Source organism: Oncorhynchus keta, chromosome 35, assembly GCF_023373465.1.
Source record: "Oncorhynchus keta strain PuntledgeMale-10-30-2019 chromosome 35, Oket_V2, whole genome shotgun sequence".
NCBI classification, from domain to species: Eukaryota; Metazoa; Chordata; class Actinopteri; order Salmoniformes; family Salmonidae; genus Oncorhynchus; species Oncorhynchus keta.
In genome coordinates, this window is record NC_068455.1 from 29,335,627 (window position 1) to 29,353,674 (window position 18,048).

The following is an 18,048-nucleotide window of genomic DNA, read 5'->3' on the forward strand; positions in this document are numbered from 1 at the left end:
GGATCACAAGGCCATCATAATGGCATCCTCTTTTCCTCCATCTCTAAAGCCTAATTGTCCTCGTGTTGGTTCCTGTCTAGTGGAAGAAGAGATTAAGGTGGATAAAGCTCCAGCTCCAGTCAAAAAGGAGGTTCCTGTGCCGGTGGAAACCAAAGCCCAGGATGGAGCGGCCCCCACAGCCACCTCAACCAGTAGCAAGAAGAAGAACTCTGCCAAGAAGCAGAAGACTGAGCATGGTAAGGAGGATGTAGACCTACTGATACTGCAGGTTCAGACATTGTTCGAAGCTACTAGCAGAAAGCAAAAAAATCGTACTCTGCCTTTTAAAAAATATTTATATTTATGAAATCCTTGGGCCCATTCTCAATTTGTGTGCCTTGTCTGGCCCCAAATATGACAATATGTTTCGGTATCCCTCAGCCCAAGTGGATGATATCCAGCCTGACTCTGCAGGTCCTGCTAACCACCATGGTGATGCGCCCTCCAAGGGAAGTGTCAAGAAACAGAAGAATGAGATGGATAAAGGTGAGAAACCTACACTCCAATATATAGCTACTATATCATGTTTAAACCTGACATAAGAAAAATACATTTGATAAATCTATTTAAACTGCATCATTCTATTCCACTCCGCTGCCATTCAACACTTGTGTAACACATCATAGTTCATCCTATGCCTTTATGTGTGTGTATTTGTAGAGAACTCTGAGGTGAAGCTGAAGGAGCTGCTTTTGGGCCTGGGAAGTCTGGCCCTGTCACAGGCAGAGGCTGTCAGTGTGGTCACTGTGCTTAAAGAGAAGAACCCGTCTGCCCTGGACGCTTGGCAGAAGTCTGCAGCTAAGGCTGACCCCTCATCCCTGGAGAGAGAGAGGCTCCTCACCACTCTGCAGGAGGAGGCCTCCATCGCCAAGGACAAGGTCCAGCAGCTCAGCAAGGTGCACCTATACATACTCATAAGATGACCTTAACTTGACCATACCGGTACCAAAATATATATCCATTGACTACAGCACTGGTTTATTACCTGTGGAATCTGGCAGTGGCTTGGTGGCATTTCATTCCAGTACTGATCCGCTGCCATTTCTGCCCTGTCTGCTGTTAGGAGCTGCAGCAGGAGAAGCAGAAGACTGTGAGGGCGGAGGCTGTTCTGAGGGACCAGCGTGGGGCGCTGGAGAAGGAGCTGAATGTCATGCAGGCTAAATCCCAGGGAGAGCTCCAGGGCATACAGATGAAGGTGACCACCATCCACCACACTGATACCTTTACTTAAACAGGCCAAACCTCAACTGCTGTCACTTTTCACTGTCATGCTTTATATTCCAACATCAGTCCTGAGGCAGTATAGACGAGTTTTTCTGTATGATACTGTATGTTTGGTTGTACTGACTCCCAACGTTGTGTAGTTCCAGAAGCTGAGGGAGCAGCTGGAGGGTCAGATCGCCAGGCTGCAGCAGGAGAACGGCATCCTGAGAGATGCAGTCAGCTCTGCCACCAACCAGATGGAGAGCAAGTGAGTGCCACCTCCCAGCCATCTGTTTCTAGATTATAAAGATGTTAAGTTCTTTGATAGGTATTGTATTGCACTGTAAGAATACTTAGTTGCCTTTGAGGCACGGCATGGATGAGTGTGTGGGTTATAATAGTGGTTGTGGTGTGCATGGCAGGCAGTCGTCGGAGCTGAACCAGCTGCGCTCTGAGTACTCTGGTCTGATGAAAGAGCTGACGGAGAACAACAACAAGCTGCAGCAGGAGGAGCACCAGAGGAAGTCGCTGGAGGTCAACTACAAGCAGAATGTGTCTCAGCTGGAGGTATGTGGTTTGTCAGGGGAGGGGCAAATGACTCACACGGGCATCTAATTTAGTTATTTATTCAGCCCATAGTTCACTCGGCTGCCTCAGAGATTAAACACAAAGGAATCTCTCCTTCGTGGTCAGACCTGGACTGGACTGTTTCAGGTTTCTCACTAACCATGGGAGGGCCTGTGTCCGCCCTTCCTAAGGGGGGGTGTGATGTGTAATAGAACAGGGAAGTGGAGGATTGTGTTAGCTCAGGAAGTGGGCCTGTTTGAGGCTTTGTGCTCAGTATGAACACTGCTTCCCTGCAACAGACACCCAGGTCGGCCTTTCCTGTGTTCATAACCACAGTACAGTGAGATGGATTCTGAGAGGTTGTCAGTGTATGTTCACAGTGCCAAGTGTTGTCCTGTGATCACCAGGCTCAACTGCAGGAAGCTAAGCGCCGCTGGGACGAGCTCCAGAACTACCTCCACAATGTCAACGCAGAGAGGGAGAAACTTCATGCTGCTAAAGAAGGTGCTCAGAGATTCTATAAACAGACCTCTGAAACGCAAACTAATGCACGACTCATTGCCAATATGTAACAAATGTTACATGTGACGAAGGTGATATGACTGGGTCTGGTGTCTCCTCTCTCAGAGCTGCAGAGCCAGCTGCTGGCGGTGGAGACCGAAATGAGCAACAAGAACAAGGAGATCCAGACGCTGCACAGCAGCCTGACCGACACCATAGTGTCCAAGGACCAGGTGGAGCAGAAGGTGATGCAGCTGCTGGAGGTGTCCCAGCACAGCCTGGCTGACAACTCAGCTCAGGTCCAGGTAGGGGAACACAGCCCTAATTGTTGTAATGACAGATGTGATGTGTATAACAATAACACATTCCCTAGTGTTTACATTCACCAGTGGTTGACAGTTAAACTTGGAAGTTATAGTTATTGTGCCAGGTATAAACAGGACTTCACATTCAGACCACGAGGGAAACGAGGGAGAGAAGTAGTTAAAGGGGAACAGTTTTAGTTGAGAGACTGAGATGGGCCAAATATTTGAAGTATTTTTGTATGTATATTTTTCATATTCTGGTATGCACTCAACATAACATCCTTTTAATCCTGACAGGATCTCCTGAGGGAAAACAGTGGCCTTCAGACCCAGATTGAGACTCTGCAGAACCAGTTGAGCTCACAGGTATGTTTCACCCTTTAGTTCATCAACAAGAGTTCATATGTTTATATGTACAGTACCAGTCAAAGTTTGGACACACCTACTCATTCAAGGGTTTCTCTTTATTTTTACTATTTTCTACATTGTAGAATAATGGTGACGACATCAAAACTATGAAATAACACAAATGGAATCATGTAGTAACTAAAAAAGTGCTAAACAAATCAAAATATATTTGAGATTCTTCAAAGTAGCTACCCTTTGCCTTGATGACAGCTTTGCACACTCTTTGCATTCTCTCAACCAGCTTCATGAGGAATGCATTTCCAACAGTCTTGAAGTAGTTCCCACATATGCTGAGCACTTGTTGGCTGCTTTTCCTTCACTCTGCAGTCCAACTCATCCCAAACCATCTAATTTGGGTTGAGGTTGCGTGATTGTGGAGGCCAGGTCATCTGATGCAGAACTCCATCACTCAAATAGCCCTTACACAGCCTGGAGGTGTGTTTTGGGTAATAGTCCCACTAAACTCAAACCAGATGGGATGGCATATCACTGCAGAATACTGTGGTAGCCATGCTGGGTAAGTGTGCCTTGAATTCTAAATAAATCCCCAACAGTGTCACCAGCAAAGCACCCTACATCACACCTCCTCCATACTTCTCGGTGGGAACCACACATGCGGAGATCACCCTTTCACCTACTATGCGTCTCACAAAGACACGGCAGTTGTAACCAAAAATCTCACATTTGGACATTGATTGTGTTTCGTGGCCCAAGCAAGTCTCTTTTTCTTATTGGTGTCCTTTTAGTAGTGGTTTCTTTGCAGCAATTTGACCATGGAAGCTTGATTCACTCAACATCAACTGTTCAGAGGAGACGGTCTGTTAGTTGAACTCTCTGAAGCATTTGTTTGGGCTGCAATCTGAGGTGCAGTTAACTCTGATGAACTTATCCTCTGCAGCAGAGGTAACTGGGTCTTCCTTTCCTGTGGCGGTCCTAAAGAGAGCCAGTTTCATCATAGCGCTTGATGGTTTTTGCGACTGCACTTGAAGAAACGTTCTTGAAATTTTCCAGATTGACTGATCTTCATCTCTTAAAGTAATGATGGACTGTCGTTTCTCTTTGCTTATTTGAGCTGTTCTTGCCATAATATGGACTTGGTCTTTTACCAAATAGGGCTATCTTCGGTATACCACCCCTACCTTGTCACAACACATTTGATTGGCTCAAACGCATTAAGAAGGAAAGTAATTCCACTATTTAAGGCACACCTGTTAATTGAAATACATTCCAGGTGACTACCTCATGTAGCTGGTTGAGAGAATGCCAAGTGTGCAAGGCTGTCATCAAGGAAAAGGGTGGCTACTTTGAAGAATCCCAAATATAAAATATATTTGGATTTATTTAACTTTTTTGGTTACTACATGATTCCATATGTGTTATTTCATAATTTGATGTCTTTACTATTATTCTACAATGTAGAAAATAGTAAAAGATCAAGAAAAACCCTTGAATGAGTAGGTGTGTCCAACCCTTTTTGACTGGTACTGTATATGTGAGTGTGTTGTGACCACTGTCTTCCCTCCTCTTTCAGGCCACTACTGTATCCCACTTTGAGGAGCTACAGAAGCTGTAAGTGTTTCCCCAGCCCACTTGCACATCTGTGTAGCCTGATCCTTAAATGTCCGTCTGTTCCTTATAATGTCCTCTCTGACTCTTGTCCCTGTCATATGGGTTGTGTTGCTGACTCTTGCCCTGTGTGGTTGTGTCCAGGCTGGCTGAGAAGGAGCTGCAGAGGAAGAGTCTGGAGGACTCCCTGAATGGTGAGAGGAGCAGTGGCGCCAGCAGGGAAACTACCATGCAGGTACCTACAGTAGTACTGTCTAAACCCCCATTATTACACCAGCTCTGTAAAATACGGTCTGTTAACCGGATGGAATGTGTTCAGCTGTAGGAATGCTCCTCACAGTACATTGAATTGATTTGTGGGCTTACTATACATGGACGTTATTTCTTTGTGAAGCATAGTAGCTAGTACAGTTATAAAACAGAACTATGATAAGCCCTCTGGGCTGCCTTTGTTCATTAAAACAAAGTAAATTAGCTGAAAATGGTCATTAGGATAAAGATATTATCAACCTACTGTAGACCTACATGCACACTGTCAAATGAATAGTGATATCTCCTTTGTGTGAGATTAATGTTGTTGAATCTGGGCTTCCTGCCCTCACCCTCCTCTCTCCTCCACAGGCCATGCACAATGAGAACATGTCATTGAAGGTAGAGCTCCAGAATCTGCAGGCTAAGATTTCTGAACAGGTCAGAAGTGAAACACGCCTGTTTTCTTAGATGGAACTCCTGCTGTGATCTACCAGTTCCTCAGTATGCATAACTCTGACACACCCTCTCTCCCCATCTAGACTGCTTCTCAGCTGACCTTGGATCAGTTCCAGAGGAGGTATGTGAGAACAGAGAGCATTAAGACCACACCAGAAAACAATGCTCTACTTCACATTGACCCTCTCTCATTATGTCTTTGTTGTTGACCCCTCCCCCCCCCACACACACACACACACACACACACACACACACACACACACACACACACACACACACACACACACACACACACACAGTTTCCAAGAGCGGGAGGAGAACATCAAGACTGTGGAGGACCTGCTGAAGATGGGGCTGATTGAGGTGGCCAATAAGGAGGAGGAATTGAAGGTGAGCAGGGTTCAGGAATGAGCTTGATCATTCCCACCAGATAAACACAGTTTTGATTGTGCATTTTGTAAACAAAAATTATGTTGAAGTGTTTGAAATCAAATTGCTTTCTCTGTCAGACTGTAAGAGAAGAGAAGGAGGTTCTGAAACAAGAGATGGAGGTTTTAAAGCTTCAGACTACTGAACAGGTATGTTATGCACACTTTTCCCCCCCACACGGATCTACTGTCTCGTTTGATAGTCTCAACTCTGTTCCCTCATGGATTCTCCCTCTTGTCTTTTCCTACTCTCAGACATTGTCCGATTCGATAGTGGACGCACTACAGAGCAAGTAAGTCAATGAAAATACCACTTTTTCCTTAGCAACTGCTATGAAACAGCTTGCCATATTCATGGTCAATTTGTTCTGTGTTCGCTAAGTTTTGTTGTTCTGTGTTTCAAGGATCCAAGAGAAAGATGAGCAGATTAAATCAATGGAGGAGAGCCTACAGGCAGCACAGGAGAGTGACTCCAGCAATGGGATGACCATTGAGGTGTGTGTTCATAGTCACTCTCTCAAAATTCAAGTGAAGTGCTTTATTGGCATGTGTTTAGACTTTTCCCAATGTTACTGTTTTGGTTCTAGACTGTGCTGTGTCTCCCTGCTGGGTGTTTGGTGTGACCCTGTGTTTGTTGTCCCTGCAGTCTCTGGAGCAGCAGGTGGTGGGGCTGGAGCAGCTGAGACAGAAGGAGACGGAGGACACCACCAGTGCCAGAAACCAGCTCCTAGAACTACAGACACAGTAAGCATACAGTACTATCCTTAAGCCTACTGTTCTACTCTTTCCTACTCGATTACTGCATTATACCCTGAGAAATTAGACTGACACACTCTGTTGCAGGCTTGCTGCTAAGGACCAGGAGATCCAGACCCTACAGAGTGAGTTGGAGGCGAGGGCCAAGGAGGTGAGCGACAAGGTGCAGGAGCTACAGCAGCAACAGGTGAGGGAAGAGGTGGAAACAGTTCATTGGTCATCTGTATTGGCTGAATGGGAGAGGGTGAAAAATAATAAGATAAGTAATTTACTTTTTTTCTTGTTCTAGCTGACCCACACAGAAGCCCCAAGCCCGGAACTGCTGACAGCGTGAGTAACAGCAATACTTCACAGAATTCCCTTCAGTATACAGTAGGTGTCCCTTGGCATGGGGCTATCCAGCAGCGTTATGCTTGGTAATGTATGTGTGGTGGTGTTCTGTCCTCCAGGTTGGCAGAGAAGGAGAAGCAGGTGTCTGATCTCCAGGCAGAGCTGGCAAAGCTGAGGGAGTCCCTGGAGCTTCACAGGAACAAGAACAACGTAGGTGTCCCGTCCTGTGCTGCAGACTGTCCTGCTGCTTCCCCAGCCCACACCCACACTACCTACCTCTCCAGTCTAGCCCTGACATACATCTGCAGACCTCATCCTGTATATACTCTGCTAAACCAGGGGTTCTCAAACCCTTCCTCGGGGACCTACCAGCCATTCTATTTATTTGAACTATTCTGGAGCTAACACACCTGATGATGTCTGGGGGGTCCCTGAGAGGTTTGAGAACCACTGCCCTAAACTACACCCCTCAGTGATGTCACTACCCATTCATCTGCAGTCCTGTGCACCTCTGCTTCAAATGAATAATCTCACTCTACTCATTTTCCCAAGTGGATAAATTGCATTTTGTCGCAGACTATGAATGAAATTAATTAAGCTACTTGAAATTATTCAAGTCAGTAATTTCTCTACCATTTACATTTTAGTCCTGTTAATTTGAAATTCCATGCTTATGTTGGCTAAGGCTTTCTACAATCAAACAGCATAGTTAAGGGCTGTCAGTCTACTCTTCTCTGTTCATGGCCATGTTTACAAGGAGTCCCTATTTCTGTGTCCACAGTATAACAACAGCCTTGTTTTACAGAGACTGAGAGCTACCTTGTTGACTAGCTCTGTATAACGTGATTTGGCTTTTCCTATCTAGGTACATTTGACTTTTTTGGCAGTGAGCTGCAGCTCTCCTTCAGATTCTTTCAGTGTCTATCCCAAAGACCTCTACTGAGTGACTAACTGTTTCACTGTTTGTTTTTGCCGATACAATTTAGTGGCCGATCCTTTCAAAGACTCAATCGTTAGATGGGCAGCTCATGTTAAGCGGCAGGGTAGCCTAGTGGTTAGAGCGTTGGACTAGTAACCGGAAGGTTGCAAGTTCAAATCCCTGAGCTGACAAGGTACAAATCTGTTGTTCTGCCCCTGAACAGGCAGTTAACCCACTGTTCCTAGGCCGTCATTGAAAATAAGAATTTGTTCTTAACTGACTTGTTAAATAAAGGTAAAATAAATAAATAAATAAATAAAGCTGCGCTTGACCCTTAGACTGGTTTACAGGTAAAGTGCAGTGAGGATTTCCTTTTAAACCTACACTCAGAAACAGGATAGGACCGCTGTACAGAAAAGGAGAGTAGAAAATAGTATTAGCTAATGGTTCTGTTCGTCCCTATATGAATTGTGTTTGTGGGTCACTACATACTTTTCCCTGAGGCTGAACTGAAAGTCGTATCTCTTTTGAAACTGACCAGGAGCTTCGGGTGAAGCTGTAGCGCTATGGAGGCTCTGGCAGCCACCGAGTCCATGCTTCAGGGGAAACTTGGCAAAGCCCTCAAGGTTCGGACACTGCTTCCAGTCTGCTTCACTCTAGATTGAAAACTTGATTCATCCCCAAACAGCTATTGCCATAATCGACCAGTGAGATTACTCCATTTTTCATACATATGCTGCTGCATACTGATTTCTCCCCTCTTTCTGCACTCTGGCCCTGGATAATTGTCTCCATGAACTATTCCTCTCTCAGGAATATCAGGAAGACTAATGAACTTTATGCACTTTACCACTGCTGTTCTTGAGTTCTGCTTGCTATTCTGCGCTAGAATCTGCTTTACTTATACAGTTGTATAACTACATAAATTCCAGTGCAAAGTAAAACTGTGAATTGAAAATGAGTGTGCAGTGACTGACTCCAGATTTCATGTAGCGGGATGGTCATAATGAGTTTGTGATCCATGATCTTCGTGATGGTCCTCTCACTTCCTGCCATGTGCTTCTCTCATTTCCTTTCCCCAATTCTGCATGTGTTCCATTATGCTTTGTGATGTGTATACACTGACATCAATACAGCCATCAGCCGCTAGTGAAATTCTATTCCAAGAAATTTGATCCTGCAGAATTGCCATTTAGAAAATGATGTCCAGATTATGTGCAAAGTGTCAACATCATTATCATTATTTTGTGTAAAATCATTTTTGAAAACATGCTAAAATAACAGTGATACTATTGATCAACATACAGAAATCTTTCAGTTTGTGTACGCCGCCACCTTACTGCATTGACTTATATCCTGAACAAAAATATACACGCAGCATGCCACAATTTTAAATCAGCAGTGGTGGGAAAAGTACCCTATTGTCATACTTGAGTTAAAGTAAAGTTACCTTCATAAAAAATGGCTCAAGTAAAAGTGAAAGTCACCCAGTAAATACTACTTGAGTAAAATATACTTAATTATGAATCATTACAAGTTCCTTAAATTAAGCAAACCAGTAGGCACAATTTTATTTTTGTATTTTATTTACGGATAGCCACGGGTACACTCCAACACATTTACCAACAAAGCATGTGTGTTTAGTGACTCCGACAGATCAGAGGCAGTGGGGATGACCAGGGACGTTCTCTTGATAAGTGTGTGAATTGGACCAGGGAAAATGTATGGCGTAAAAATTGCATCCTTTTATTTAGGAATGTAGTAAAGTAAAAGTTGTCAAATATGAAGTACAGATCCACACAAAAATTACTTCAGTACTTTAAAGTATTTTTACTTAAGTACTTTACACCAATTTAAATAAATAAGATGCTCTAATCTATGGATTTCATATGAGAATGGGAATACAGATTGGTCACATGCTGTATCTTAAAAAAAAAAAGTAGTGGTGTGGATCAGAACCAGTCAGTATCTGGTGTGACCACCATTTGCCTCATGCAGCGCGACACATCTCCTTTGCATAGAGTTGATCAGGCTGTTGATTGTGGCCTGTGGAATGTTGTCCTACTGGGCGAAGTTGCTGGATATTGGCGGGAACTGGAACACACTGTCTTACAGGTCGATCCAGAGCATCCCAAACCTGCTCAATGGGTGACATGTCTGGTGAGTATGCAAGAAGTGGGACATTTTCAGCTTCCAGGAATTGTGTACAGACCCTTGCGATATGTGGCTGTGCGTTGTCATGCTGAAGAAACATAAGGTAATGGCGGCGGATGAGTGGCACCACAATGGACCTCAGGAACTCATCACGGCATCTCTGTGCATTCAAATTCCCATTGATACAATGCAATTCTGTTCGTTGTCCGTCGATTATGCCTGCCCATAACCCCACTGCCACCATGGGGCACTCTGTTTCTAACACTGACATCAGCAAACTGCTCGCCCACACGATGCTATACACGGTTGTGTAGCCGGTTGGACATTCTCTCCAATGACATTGGAGGCGGCCTACGGTAGAGAAATTAACATTAAATTCTCTGGCAACAGCTCTGGTGGACATTCTTGCAGTCAGCATGCCAATTGCACGCTCCCTCAACTTTTGGCATCTGTGACGTCGTATTGTGTGACAACTGCAGCAATTTTTCAGATTTGCGAGAAATACACTATTTTGCGTTTTATATTTTAGTTTAGTGTAGAAACCAGACAGTAATATTGACAAGTTCCTCTGCTGTAGCTGTTGTTAATATCCACCCAGCTGTTTCCTAGGGGTTTTTCTAGTCCTCTTCATCAGTGAGAATATGATCTGCCATTACCCTTTGCTTAGCCGTATGTATTTAGGGACCCACTAATAAACCATAGACTAACAGATTGCTCTCCTACTATAAACAGTTGTGGGGGTTCGGTATATTCTTGCCACAGTTCTAACCCCTAATGACTCGCTCCTCATGTCCATAAAGCAGACCGGGTACATGGTGAACTGATTTTCCCAGCAGCTGCTCTCGGCCATCTTGGTACAGTAAAAATGGCCTTCATTTAAGCTGAGTGTAGGAGTTCCTGGGCACCTGTTGTGTGCTCTCAGGAAAATGCATGCTCATACACAATCCAAAGCATATGTCACAGCGTAGATCCCTTTCCCCTTACAACACAAGGTGTTAATGAGAGTAGAGGTGGATGTGCCAGGACATCTCTCTCCTGAGAGTTTCACGCCCTGTGCAGCTAGTGTGATTAATGGTACCAACGTAGTGGGTTTTGTTTGGTGGTGCTTCCGTGATGAAGAACGTGTGGTGCTCTATGGGAAGAATGTTAGCTCCTCTGGGGCATTACTGCAACTGAATGAACAAGAGTGAGTAACATGTTCCTCCTTGAGAGGAGACCAATGTGAACTTTGTGAACCTGTGGAGAGCAGAGCGGGGTCTAAACTTAATGAACTGGTGTGGTGGTGCGTGGCTGCTGAACACTGGGGTGGATGAATACTTGCTTGAAGCACACTCAATAAATGAGCCGTTGAAAATGTTAGCTGTTCGTTACACTGGAGTGTCGTGGAGAGGGAGTTGTGTTTGTCACAGGCCATGTTCCTGTATGCACTCTGAGATGGGAGAAGTGAAACCAAGCGAGCAGAGAGGTAGCGATTTGAGGTGTTGGATGTTTTCCTGTACAGCGTGTGTGTGTGTGTGTGTGTGTGTGTGTGTGTGTGTGAGAGAGCACTGAGTGTAGTCCATGTTGAACGTCCCCTTTTCTCTTCCTTCTCGCTCTCCTCTACCTCCTTCAGGAGCACCAGACAGCCCTGGAGACAGCTCAGGTAGAGTGTCGAGATGTTTTGCACAGACTGCTACCCAACGTGCCTCTGCCTGCTGAACATGTAAGGTCTCACAATACAGTATATAATATGCCATTTAGCAAACACTTTTACCCAAAGCGACTCAGTCATGCATGCATACGTTTTACATATGGGTGTCCCGAGAATTGAACCCACTATACTGGCGTTACAAGAGCCATGCTCTACCAACTACCATACAGAGAACCACATGATGTGATATTAAATTCTAAGTTAATCTGTTCCACATGGTCTATTGTTGTGTATCTCTCAGAACCACCAGGAGTGGCTGCAGAGGTTTGAGACTGCAGTGAAAGAGGCCCCAGCAGCAGAGGTGACCCTAGCAGCAGAGCCCAGACCTTCAGCTCCAGGGGGCTCAGAGGACACCAAGGTTTCCTTTTACAAAGACTTGTATGTTTTAAAATGTCTGAGAACTGGGGTGGAAAGAAGTGAAACCAGGGCTGTTCCTTTCACCAGATATTGGCTGATAAGCTGAAGGAATCAGAAGAGGCCCAGAAGGTTCTACAGAAAGATTGTGAGACATACAAGAAAGTGTTGGCTGAGACGGTGAGGCGACGCTCTCTATCAGTGTCCTGTAGATGACGTTAAAACGGTGTCGTGAGGAGGCTGTGAAACTAACCTGTAATAACCTCTACTGTCCACAGGAGGGCATCCTGCAGCGCCTCCAGAGCAGTGTAGAGCAGGAGGAGTCTCGCTGGAAGGTGAAGCTGAATCTGTCACAGACAGAGCTGAAAGAGGTGAACACTGAAGAACATTAAATTAACCTCAAATTGTTTATATTGCACTTTTAACAATATCATTGGTATGTGTGGTGCAGTGGAGACTGGTGGGAGGAGCTATAGGAGGACGGGCTCATTGTAAGGCTGGAATGGAATAAATGGGACAGCATCAAACGCATGGAAACCACGTTTGACTCCGTTCCTTCATTTCCGCAATTACAATCACCTCCTATAGGTCCTTCCACCAGCATCCACTGGTGTGGTGCTTATAGTCACTCTCCTGCCCTTTCTTTCCTAGATGAGTGTGAAAGTGGCAGCACTGGAGCAGGAGGTGGACAGGATGAGTGACCTCGGGGAGCTGGACAACGTCAGTCCTTCAGTTTAATACTTTACATACCGCTCAGCAATTGTATTATTTAGTCACTTTACATCAGTTGACACATTCAATTTAATAGATTTTCATACATAGTTAAAAATGCAATATTTTGTTTGTCCATAGTTGAGAAGGGACAAGCAGTACCTTGAGTCTGAGCTGGAGAGGGCAGAGCACGAGAGCGCTACCTATGTGACGGAGGTCAGCGAGGTGAGCCGACTCAACTTCCTGTCATCTACCTGTCATACTCGGTCATTTCATAGTGGTTATCCATCTATGTAGTCATAGGGGCGGCAGGGAGCCTAGCGGTTAAGAGCGTTGGACCAGTAACCAAAAGGTTGTTGGTTCGAATCCCCGAGATGACTAGGTGAAAAGTCCGTCTGTGCCCTTAAGCAAGGCACTAAACCGTAATTACTCTGGATAAGAGGGTCTGATAAAATGCAAATGTAGTCATTCCCCTCTGCATTGTTTCTGGGTGTTGTTTACTGTTTGTGGTATCCACCATTGTGTTTGTACATGTAACATTACATTCATACACACAACACATTTTTCATTGTAGAATGCTCTGTTTTTAGAGGGTTTACAAACTTCACACAGTAACTTAAAGCACGTTGTGTTTTTCTAGTTGTTTCCTGTAAAACCATTGGAGTCCCTTTGCAGGCACACAGAACATAAACATTCCAGCTGCATTCATTCAAATCATCACACGTTTCTCCGGAGAGTGAGAGTATTTTATGTAGATCGCTGTAGATCATTGGTCAGATCAAGAACCATCGAACTCTCCTAAACAGCTTTAGATGCTATTACACTCACACCCTAATTCACTACTAGGACACACCCTAGAAGCCGATCACCCAAGCCGTTCCCTTGCTTCGGCTGTGTAGCGTTGTTTCCCCGGGTCCCACAGCCGCTCATTAAAAACATATCACATTTCATTTCAGTTTAAAGATCTGTTGACTGAACTGCAGAGCTAACTTGATGGCTCTTATACAGAAGCAGTCAGACAGAATGAGGAGTTGAATTTGGTAAGCCTTGCTCACCCATATAGGTAGAGCTCCCGTAACCTGTCCCTCCTCCCTACTTCTCCAGCACCACCACCCAATTATCTCTGGGGTCATCACCTGCCTGGGGAATACATGGTTCTCAATGTCCTTTGGGAGTCATTCCAGCTATGTATCTACAACCTCTGGATACACTAGTGATATACGTTCAAATGCAACAGGCTAAACTGTTTTTATATGCATGTGTAAGGTGGGTTTTCTTTGCTTTTTGGGGGGAGTTATATTCTTAGTGTAACGATAGACTGAGCTATTAGTATCATTGGTTATAGATGGACCTTCCTTACTCGTGATAGGACAGACTTAAAACGCTACTGTTTCCATCCTGCACACTATCCCCCTCAAACTCAACTCTGGACCTTGAAGCCAGTTCCACTGTTTTTTCCCCCCTTGTTCTCCTATTGTCAGGAACTGATTTAGCTAGGTGCAATTATCAGGTAGAACAGAAAGCTTACGGACCTCATAGAGTAAGAGTTGAATAGCCCTGCACTATCCCATCACTACCACTAAAAGGTTGACTGTGGCTTTCTGCTACTCCTGTACAAGCCAATGAGCTTCTCCATGTTGGCCAACTTTGGGGATACATTCTATGTCTTCAACTGCATGCACACTTTCATCATTATCATTCATTTGCCTCCACACACAGTTGAAACATTTTCAATGTCTGTCTCTTGTCACCCTTCTGTCTGTGAATGCCTTCAAGGATACCTGAACATTTTATGTTTTTTCATTTGACAATGCATAAAAATAAAAATGTTTGTCAGTGTCTAGCTAATTATTATTAGTTTAGTAGATATAGCTACATGTCTACCTCAACTGCTCTAAAAGCCAAGTGAAAACAGTTTTGGTGTATGCAAAACAGATGTTTGCATTTTATTGGTAGAAATGTACAAATATATCACCTCATGCATATGCAAATCCCCCCTCCAAACAGTTTGAGATCAGATTTCACCAGGAGTGGAACGGTCATTGTCATGTGTTAAGTGTCTCATCTCTCTGTTGGTGTTTGGTTGCAGCTGAAGACCCAGCTGACTGAGACTCTGTCTAAACTGGAGACTGAGGAGCGTGAGAGGCAGAAGGTGGCTGGGGATCTCTATAAGGTAAGACAACCCCTCAGGATTGGACTACCATAAATTTATGTTTGGATGTACATGTTGTTAGAGAAATAGTTTGTTACCAGTCCCAAGTCTAGAATGAAACACTCTAGGAGCTAAATCCACTCTGAACATTTGAATATGTGGAACACGCTTATATTACCTGAAATGCTTAAATGTTTCTTGTAATTTCCCCCATCCTGCTCCACTTCAGGCCCAGCAGTCTCTGGATCTGATCCAGGAGGAGTTCTGCAAAGAGACCGGCCAGGGTGACCTGATAGAGAACAGCAACCTCTCATCACACGTAAGACTTATTGGAGGGGAAGGGGAACGGGAACTTTGTCTGTGGCAGTTTTTATTTTAAATATTTGTTTTAAAGTCAGTCACGCATATGATCTAGGTAGTGTACATTCGTGGTAAAAACACAGGTAGCTATGCGTATTTGTAATATTGTATGTTAAATGTAACCAGTCTTTACCTAGGGGTAGTTTTATTGACCAGTAGGTGTAGTTATATTGAAAGTGACCAGAGGGGAGTAACTAAACCGTCCCTCAGGAGGATATTGACAGGAAGGAGAAGACTGCAGGCCTAAACCAAACTGTGAGGGAACTGCAGCAGCTGCTACTGGCTGTCAACCGGCAACTCACCAAGGGACAAGAGGCGGTAGGACATTGGATAACTCAGCAATCAAAAGAAGTCATTGAAATATAGGAGTCAATTTACAATAAATGGAGGGTATAACTGGCATGTAAGTGTTCGTTGTAACTCTAAAGAGATATTGAACTGTGCTTTCTTGCAGGAATCAGACTCGCCTGAAGTATAGGGAGGGGAGGATGGACCCTCTCTAGAGACAACCTCTCCACCTCTACCTCTCCTATCATGCCCTCATCCTCTCCTGCTATACTCCTCGCTTTCCCTTTCACCTGTACTGTAGGCAGCCTCTTGCTGACCCCATGCCCAGTGCTGACCTATAACCCCTGACCCCCACCTGCTCCTCCTCAGCAGGGTCAGGGAGAGACCTGGCTGGGCCCCAGAGCAGAGGGGCTCCCTTAAACTACAAACACGCCGGACACCAAACCAGACCTTATTACTGCAAAGTCCCACCACATTCCTCATGATCCCAACAGCACAGCCAGAACTAAAGGCATCCTACACATTCAGACTGTGTGGCATCCCCCCTGTTTAGTACCCCCTTTTTTCAATGGAACGCTTTGAATACATCGTATTTCTCTGTTAGTTTTCTTTGTCAAGAAGGCGATGAAGTGGATTCCTAAATTAACTTTGGGTTCTTTGTCCTTTTAAGTTAAAAAAGGAAAAATGCATTGTTTAAAAAAGTAACTGTTAGGACCTGCTGACTGTACACTACAATTGTTGATCTCTTTGACTCCTGTCCTGACAACTCTAACATGTACTGTACATGTGCTGATTCATGAATACATAACTACTGTACATGCATACTTTGGCTGAGTATTGGGAGGGGAAGGGGAGGGTCCCAGCATGTCAGATGGGACACTAAGTAACTGTAACCATGGAGATCCATAGAGGAAGTCTGTAAGTGCAGAGCCAGTAGGAGGGAGGCTGTGGATTTGCCTAGCTGTGGGAGCAGAACGACAGGTCTACCGAGCTGAGGTTTTTAATCCTTCTGTAACTATTAGAGGAATCCCATATTATCTGTAATCAACGCTCGCTATATTGTTGGTCATTTCATTAACACTGAATATTTCGGGGGGTTTTGTAACAGGTGATCGTTAGTAAAAGGGATGCTTGAAAAATCTGCTTAGTGTCCTGTCTTCAGTTCCGCTCATCTTGACTGCACTTTCTTTGCCATACCACTGAGGGGCACCAATCTTCCAGACCTTACCTCTGCTTTTAAGAGCAAAGATGGGGCCTAGTTCATTGCAATTTTGTCCATTCTACACTTACAAAATCAACCCCTCAACACATCTAGAAACCACCTTGAAATGTTGTGCCTACTTGAGGTTTGAGGGAAGCTTTTTTTCGTTTGCATTCATCTATCGGACCTATACTTTCAGACCTATGAAATTTAATTTAGACCCGAACTAAACAAAGGGAAGGCCATCAACTCTGCTCAGTTTTTACGCTGATGACCAACGTTCTAAGTGCATGACTAATAAATAGAATAATGTAAGGCTGTCCTCCCCTTTCAAGACAATCGTGTTGCTGTCATGTGGTGGGTGTAATTTTAGGACACAGGAGGGGATTCATGTGATTATGGTGTGTTGGCATGACACCTCAATTATGAAACTTTGTGTGACCCAGGTTGCCATCAGGATGGCAACGAAACGTTACTCAACAGGTTAATTCCGCATTTTTGCAAAACATTGTGCAACACGTTGATTCATCATGCTATAGTTTAGTGGAAGTATGGCTGTGGGCTGAAATGGTAGAAATAGCTGGGGTTTAGCTATAATAATGACTGTGGCTGTGGTAACTAGTGACGAAATAATAGATCGCCAAGAAGGACAAGGAAATATTATCAGGTTTGTCACTGGCAGCTGTACAAGCAGTGGATCAGTGAATTACATATCCTGCTTTTACCTTCCATTCCCGGTGGAGTTCAACATGTTAGGGAGGACATCGCATCTCTGGCGTATACTTCTGACCACATTCAGATGATTCAGAGGGGTTGAGTTAAATACCGAAGACACATCTCGGTTGAATGACTAGGTATCCCTTTCCAATATATTGTAGTTCATTTAAGAATTAGCCTTGAGTGTTTGTTTCCGACTTTACCTTAGCTAAGAAGGAGAGGAAACACCAGTTCTAAAATGGCATGATCATAGAATTGACATTGTGTGTGTGTGAGTCAATGTAGTACACTCATTGCTCTGCGCTTGTCACCTGTAAACCTGCATGTGATCCTTCAGGACTGAAGAATAACAGGACTTTTGTTCAGCACAGGGGTCAGGGGAGAAAGTAGCACAGGATCAGCCCATTCCAAAAATTCTCCCACTGTCATGCTGCAGTCAGCTGATTATGGGCCTTAGCCATCATAGAGACCTAGCTATCGACAAAACAGGCGCCACACCATAACCTCAGCATAACCCTCTCTACCCTGATATGATACAGGACCGTACATCAGTGCCTCTGTCAAACACCTTAATAAACAGTTGTTTCACTTTCCTATGATGCAGATCTCCAGGAATCCAGTCTAGATTTCTCACACACATGCATTGTCCTGTGAAGTATATCTCACTCTGTTTAAATAATGACTAGTCTGT

The 18,048-nt window shown here is 44.4% G+C and overlaps 1 protein-coding gene across 1 annotated transcript in view; it reads left to right on the forward strand.

The window, feature by feature from the left end:
- Window positions 1–16,582, forward strand: part of LOC118368273 (kinectin-like) — a 32,997-nt gene extending 16,415 nt beyond the window's left edge. The window contains 32 exon segments of the mRNA XM_052495669.1: window positions 81–236; window positions 421–525; window positions 700–935; window positions 1,103–1,234; window positions 1,404–1,510; window positions 1,665–1,809; window positions 2,217–2,313; window positions 2,437–2,615; window positions 2,913–2,981; window positions 4,555–4,592; window positions 4,734–4,824; window positions 5,211–5,279; window positions 5,381–5,418; window positions 5,597–5,687; window positions 5,807–5,875; window positions 5,981–6,018; window positions 6,130–6,220; window positions 6,372–6,469; window positions 6,569–6,668; window positions 6,771–6,811; window positions 6,931–7,032; window positions 8,287–8,356; window positions 11,497–11,586; window positions 11,816–11,932; window positions 12,019–12,108; window positions 12,207–12,299; window positions 12,580–12,648; window positions 12,781–12,864; window positions 14,729–14,812; window positions 15,021–15,110; window positions 15,362–15,469; window positions 15,606–16,582. Of these exon segments, the coding sequence (XP_052351629.1) occupies window positions 81–236; window positions 421–525; window positions 700–935; window positions 1,103–1,234; window positions 1,404–1,510; window positions 1,665–1,809; window positions 2,217–2,313; window positions 2,437–2,615; window positions 2,913–2,981; window positions 4,555–4,592; window positions 4,734–4,824; window positions 5,211–5,279; window positions 5,381–5,418; window positions 5,597–5,687; window positions 5,807–5,875; window positions 5,981–6,018; window positions 6,130–6,220; window positions 6,372–6,469; window positions 6,569–6,668; window positions 6,771–6,811; window positions 6,931–7,032; window positions 8,287–8,356; window positions 11,497–11,586; window positions 11,816–11,932; window positions 12,019–12,108; window positions 12,207–12,299; window positions 12,580–12,648; window positions 12,781–12,864; window positions 14,729–14,812; window positions 15,021–15,110; window positions 15,362–15,469; window positions 15,606–15,629 (3,011 nt within the window). The 3' untranslated portion in view covers window positions 15,630–16,582.
- The last annotated feature ends 1,466 nt before the right edge of the window (window positions 16,583–18,048 follow it).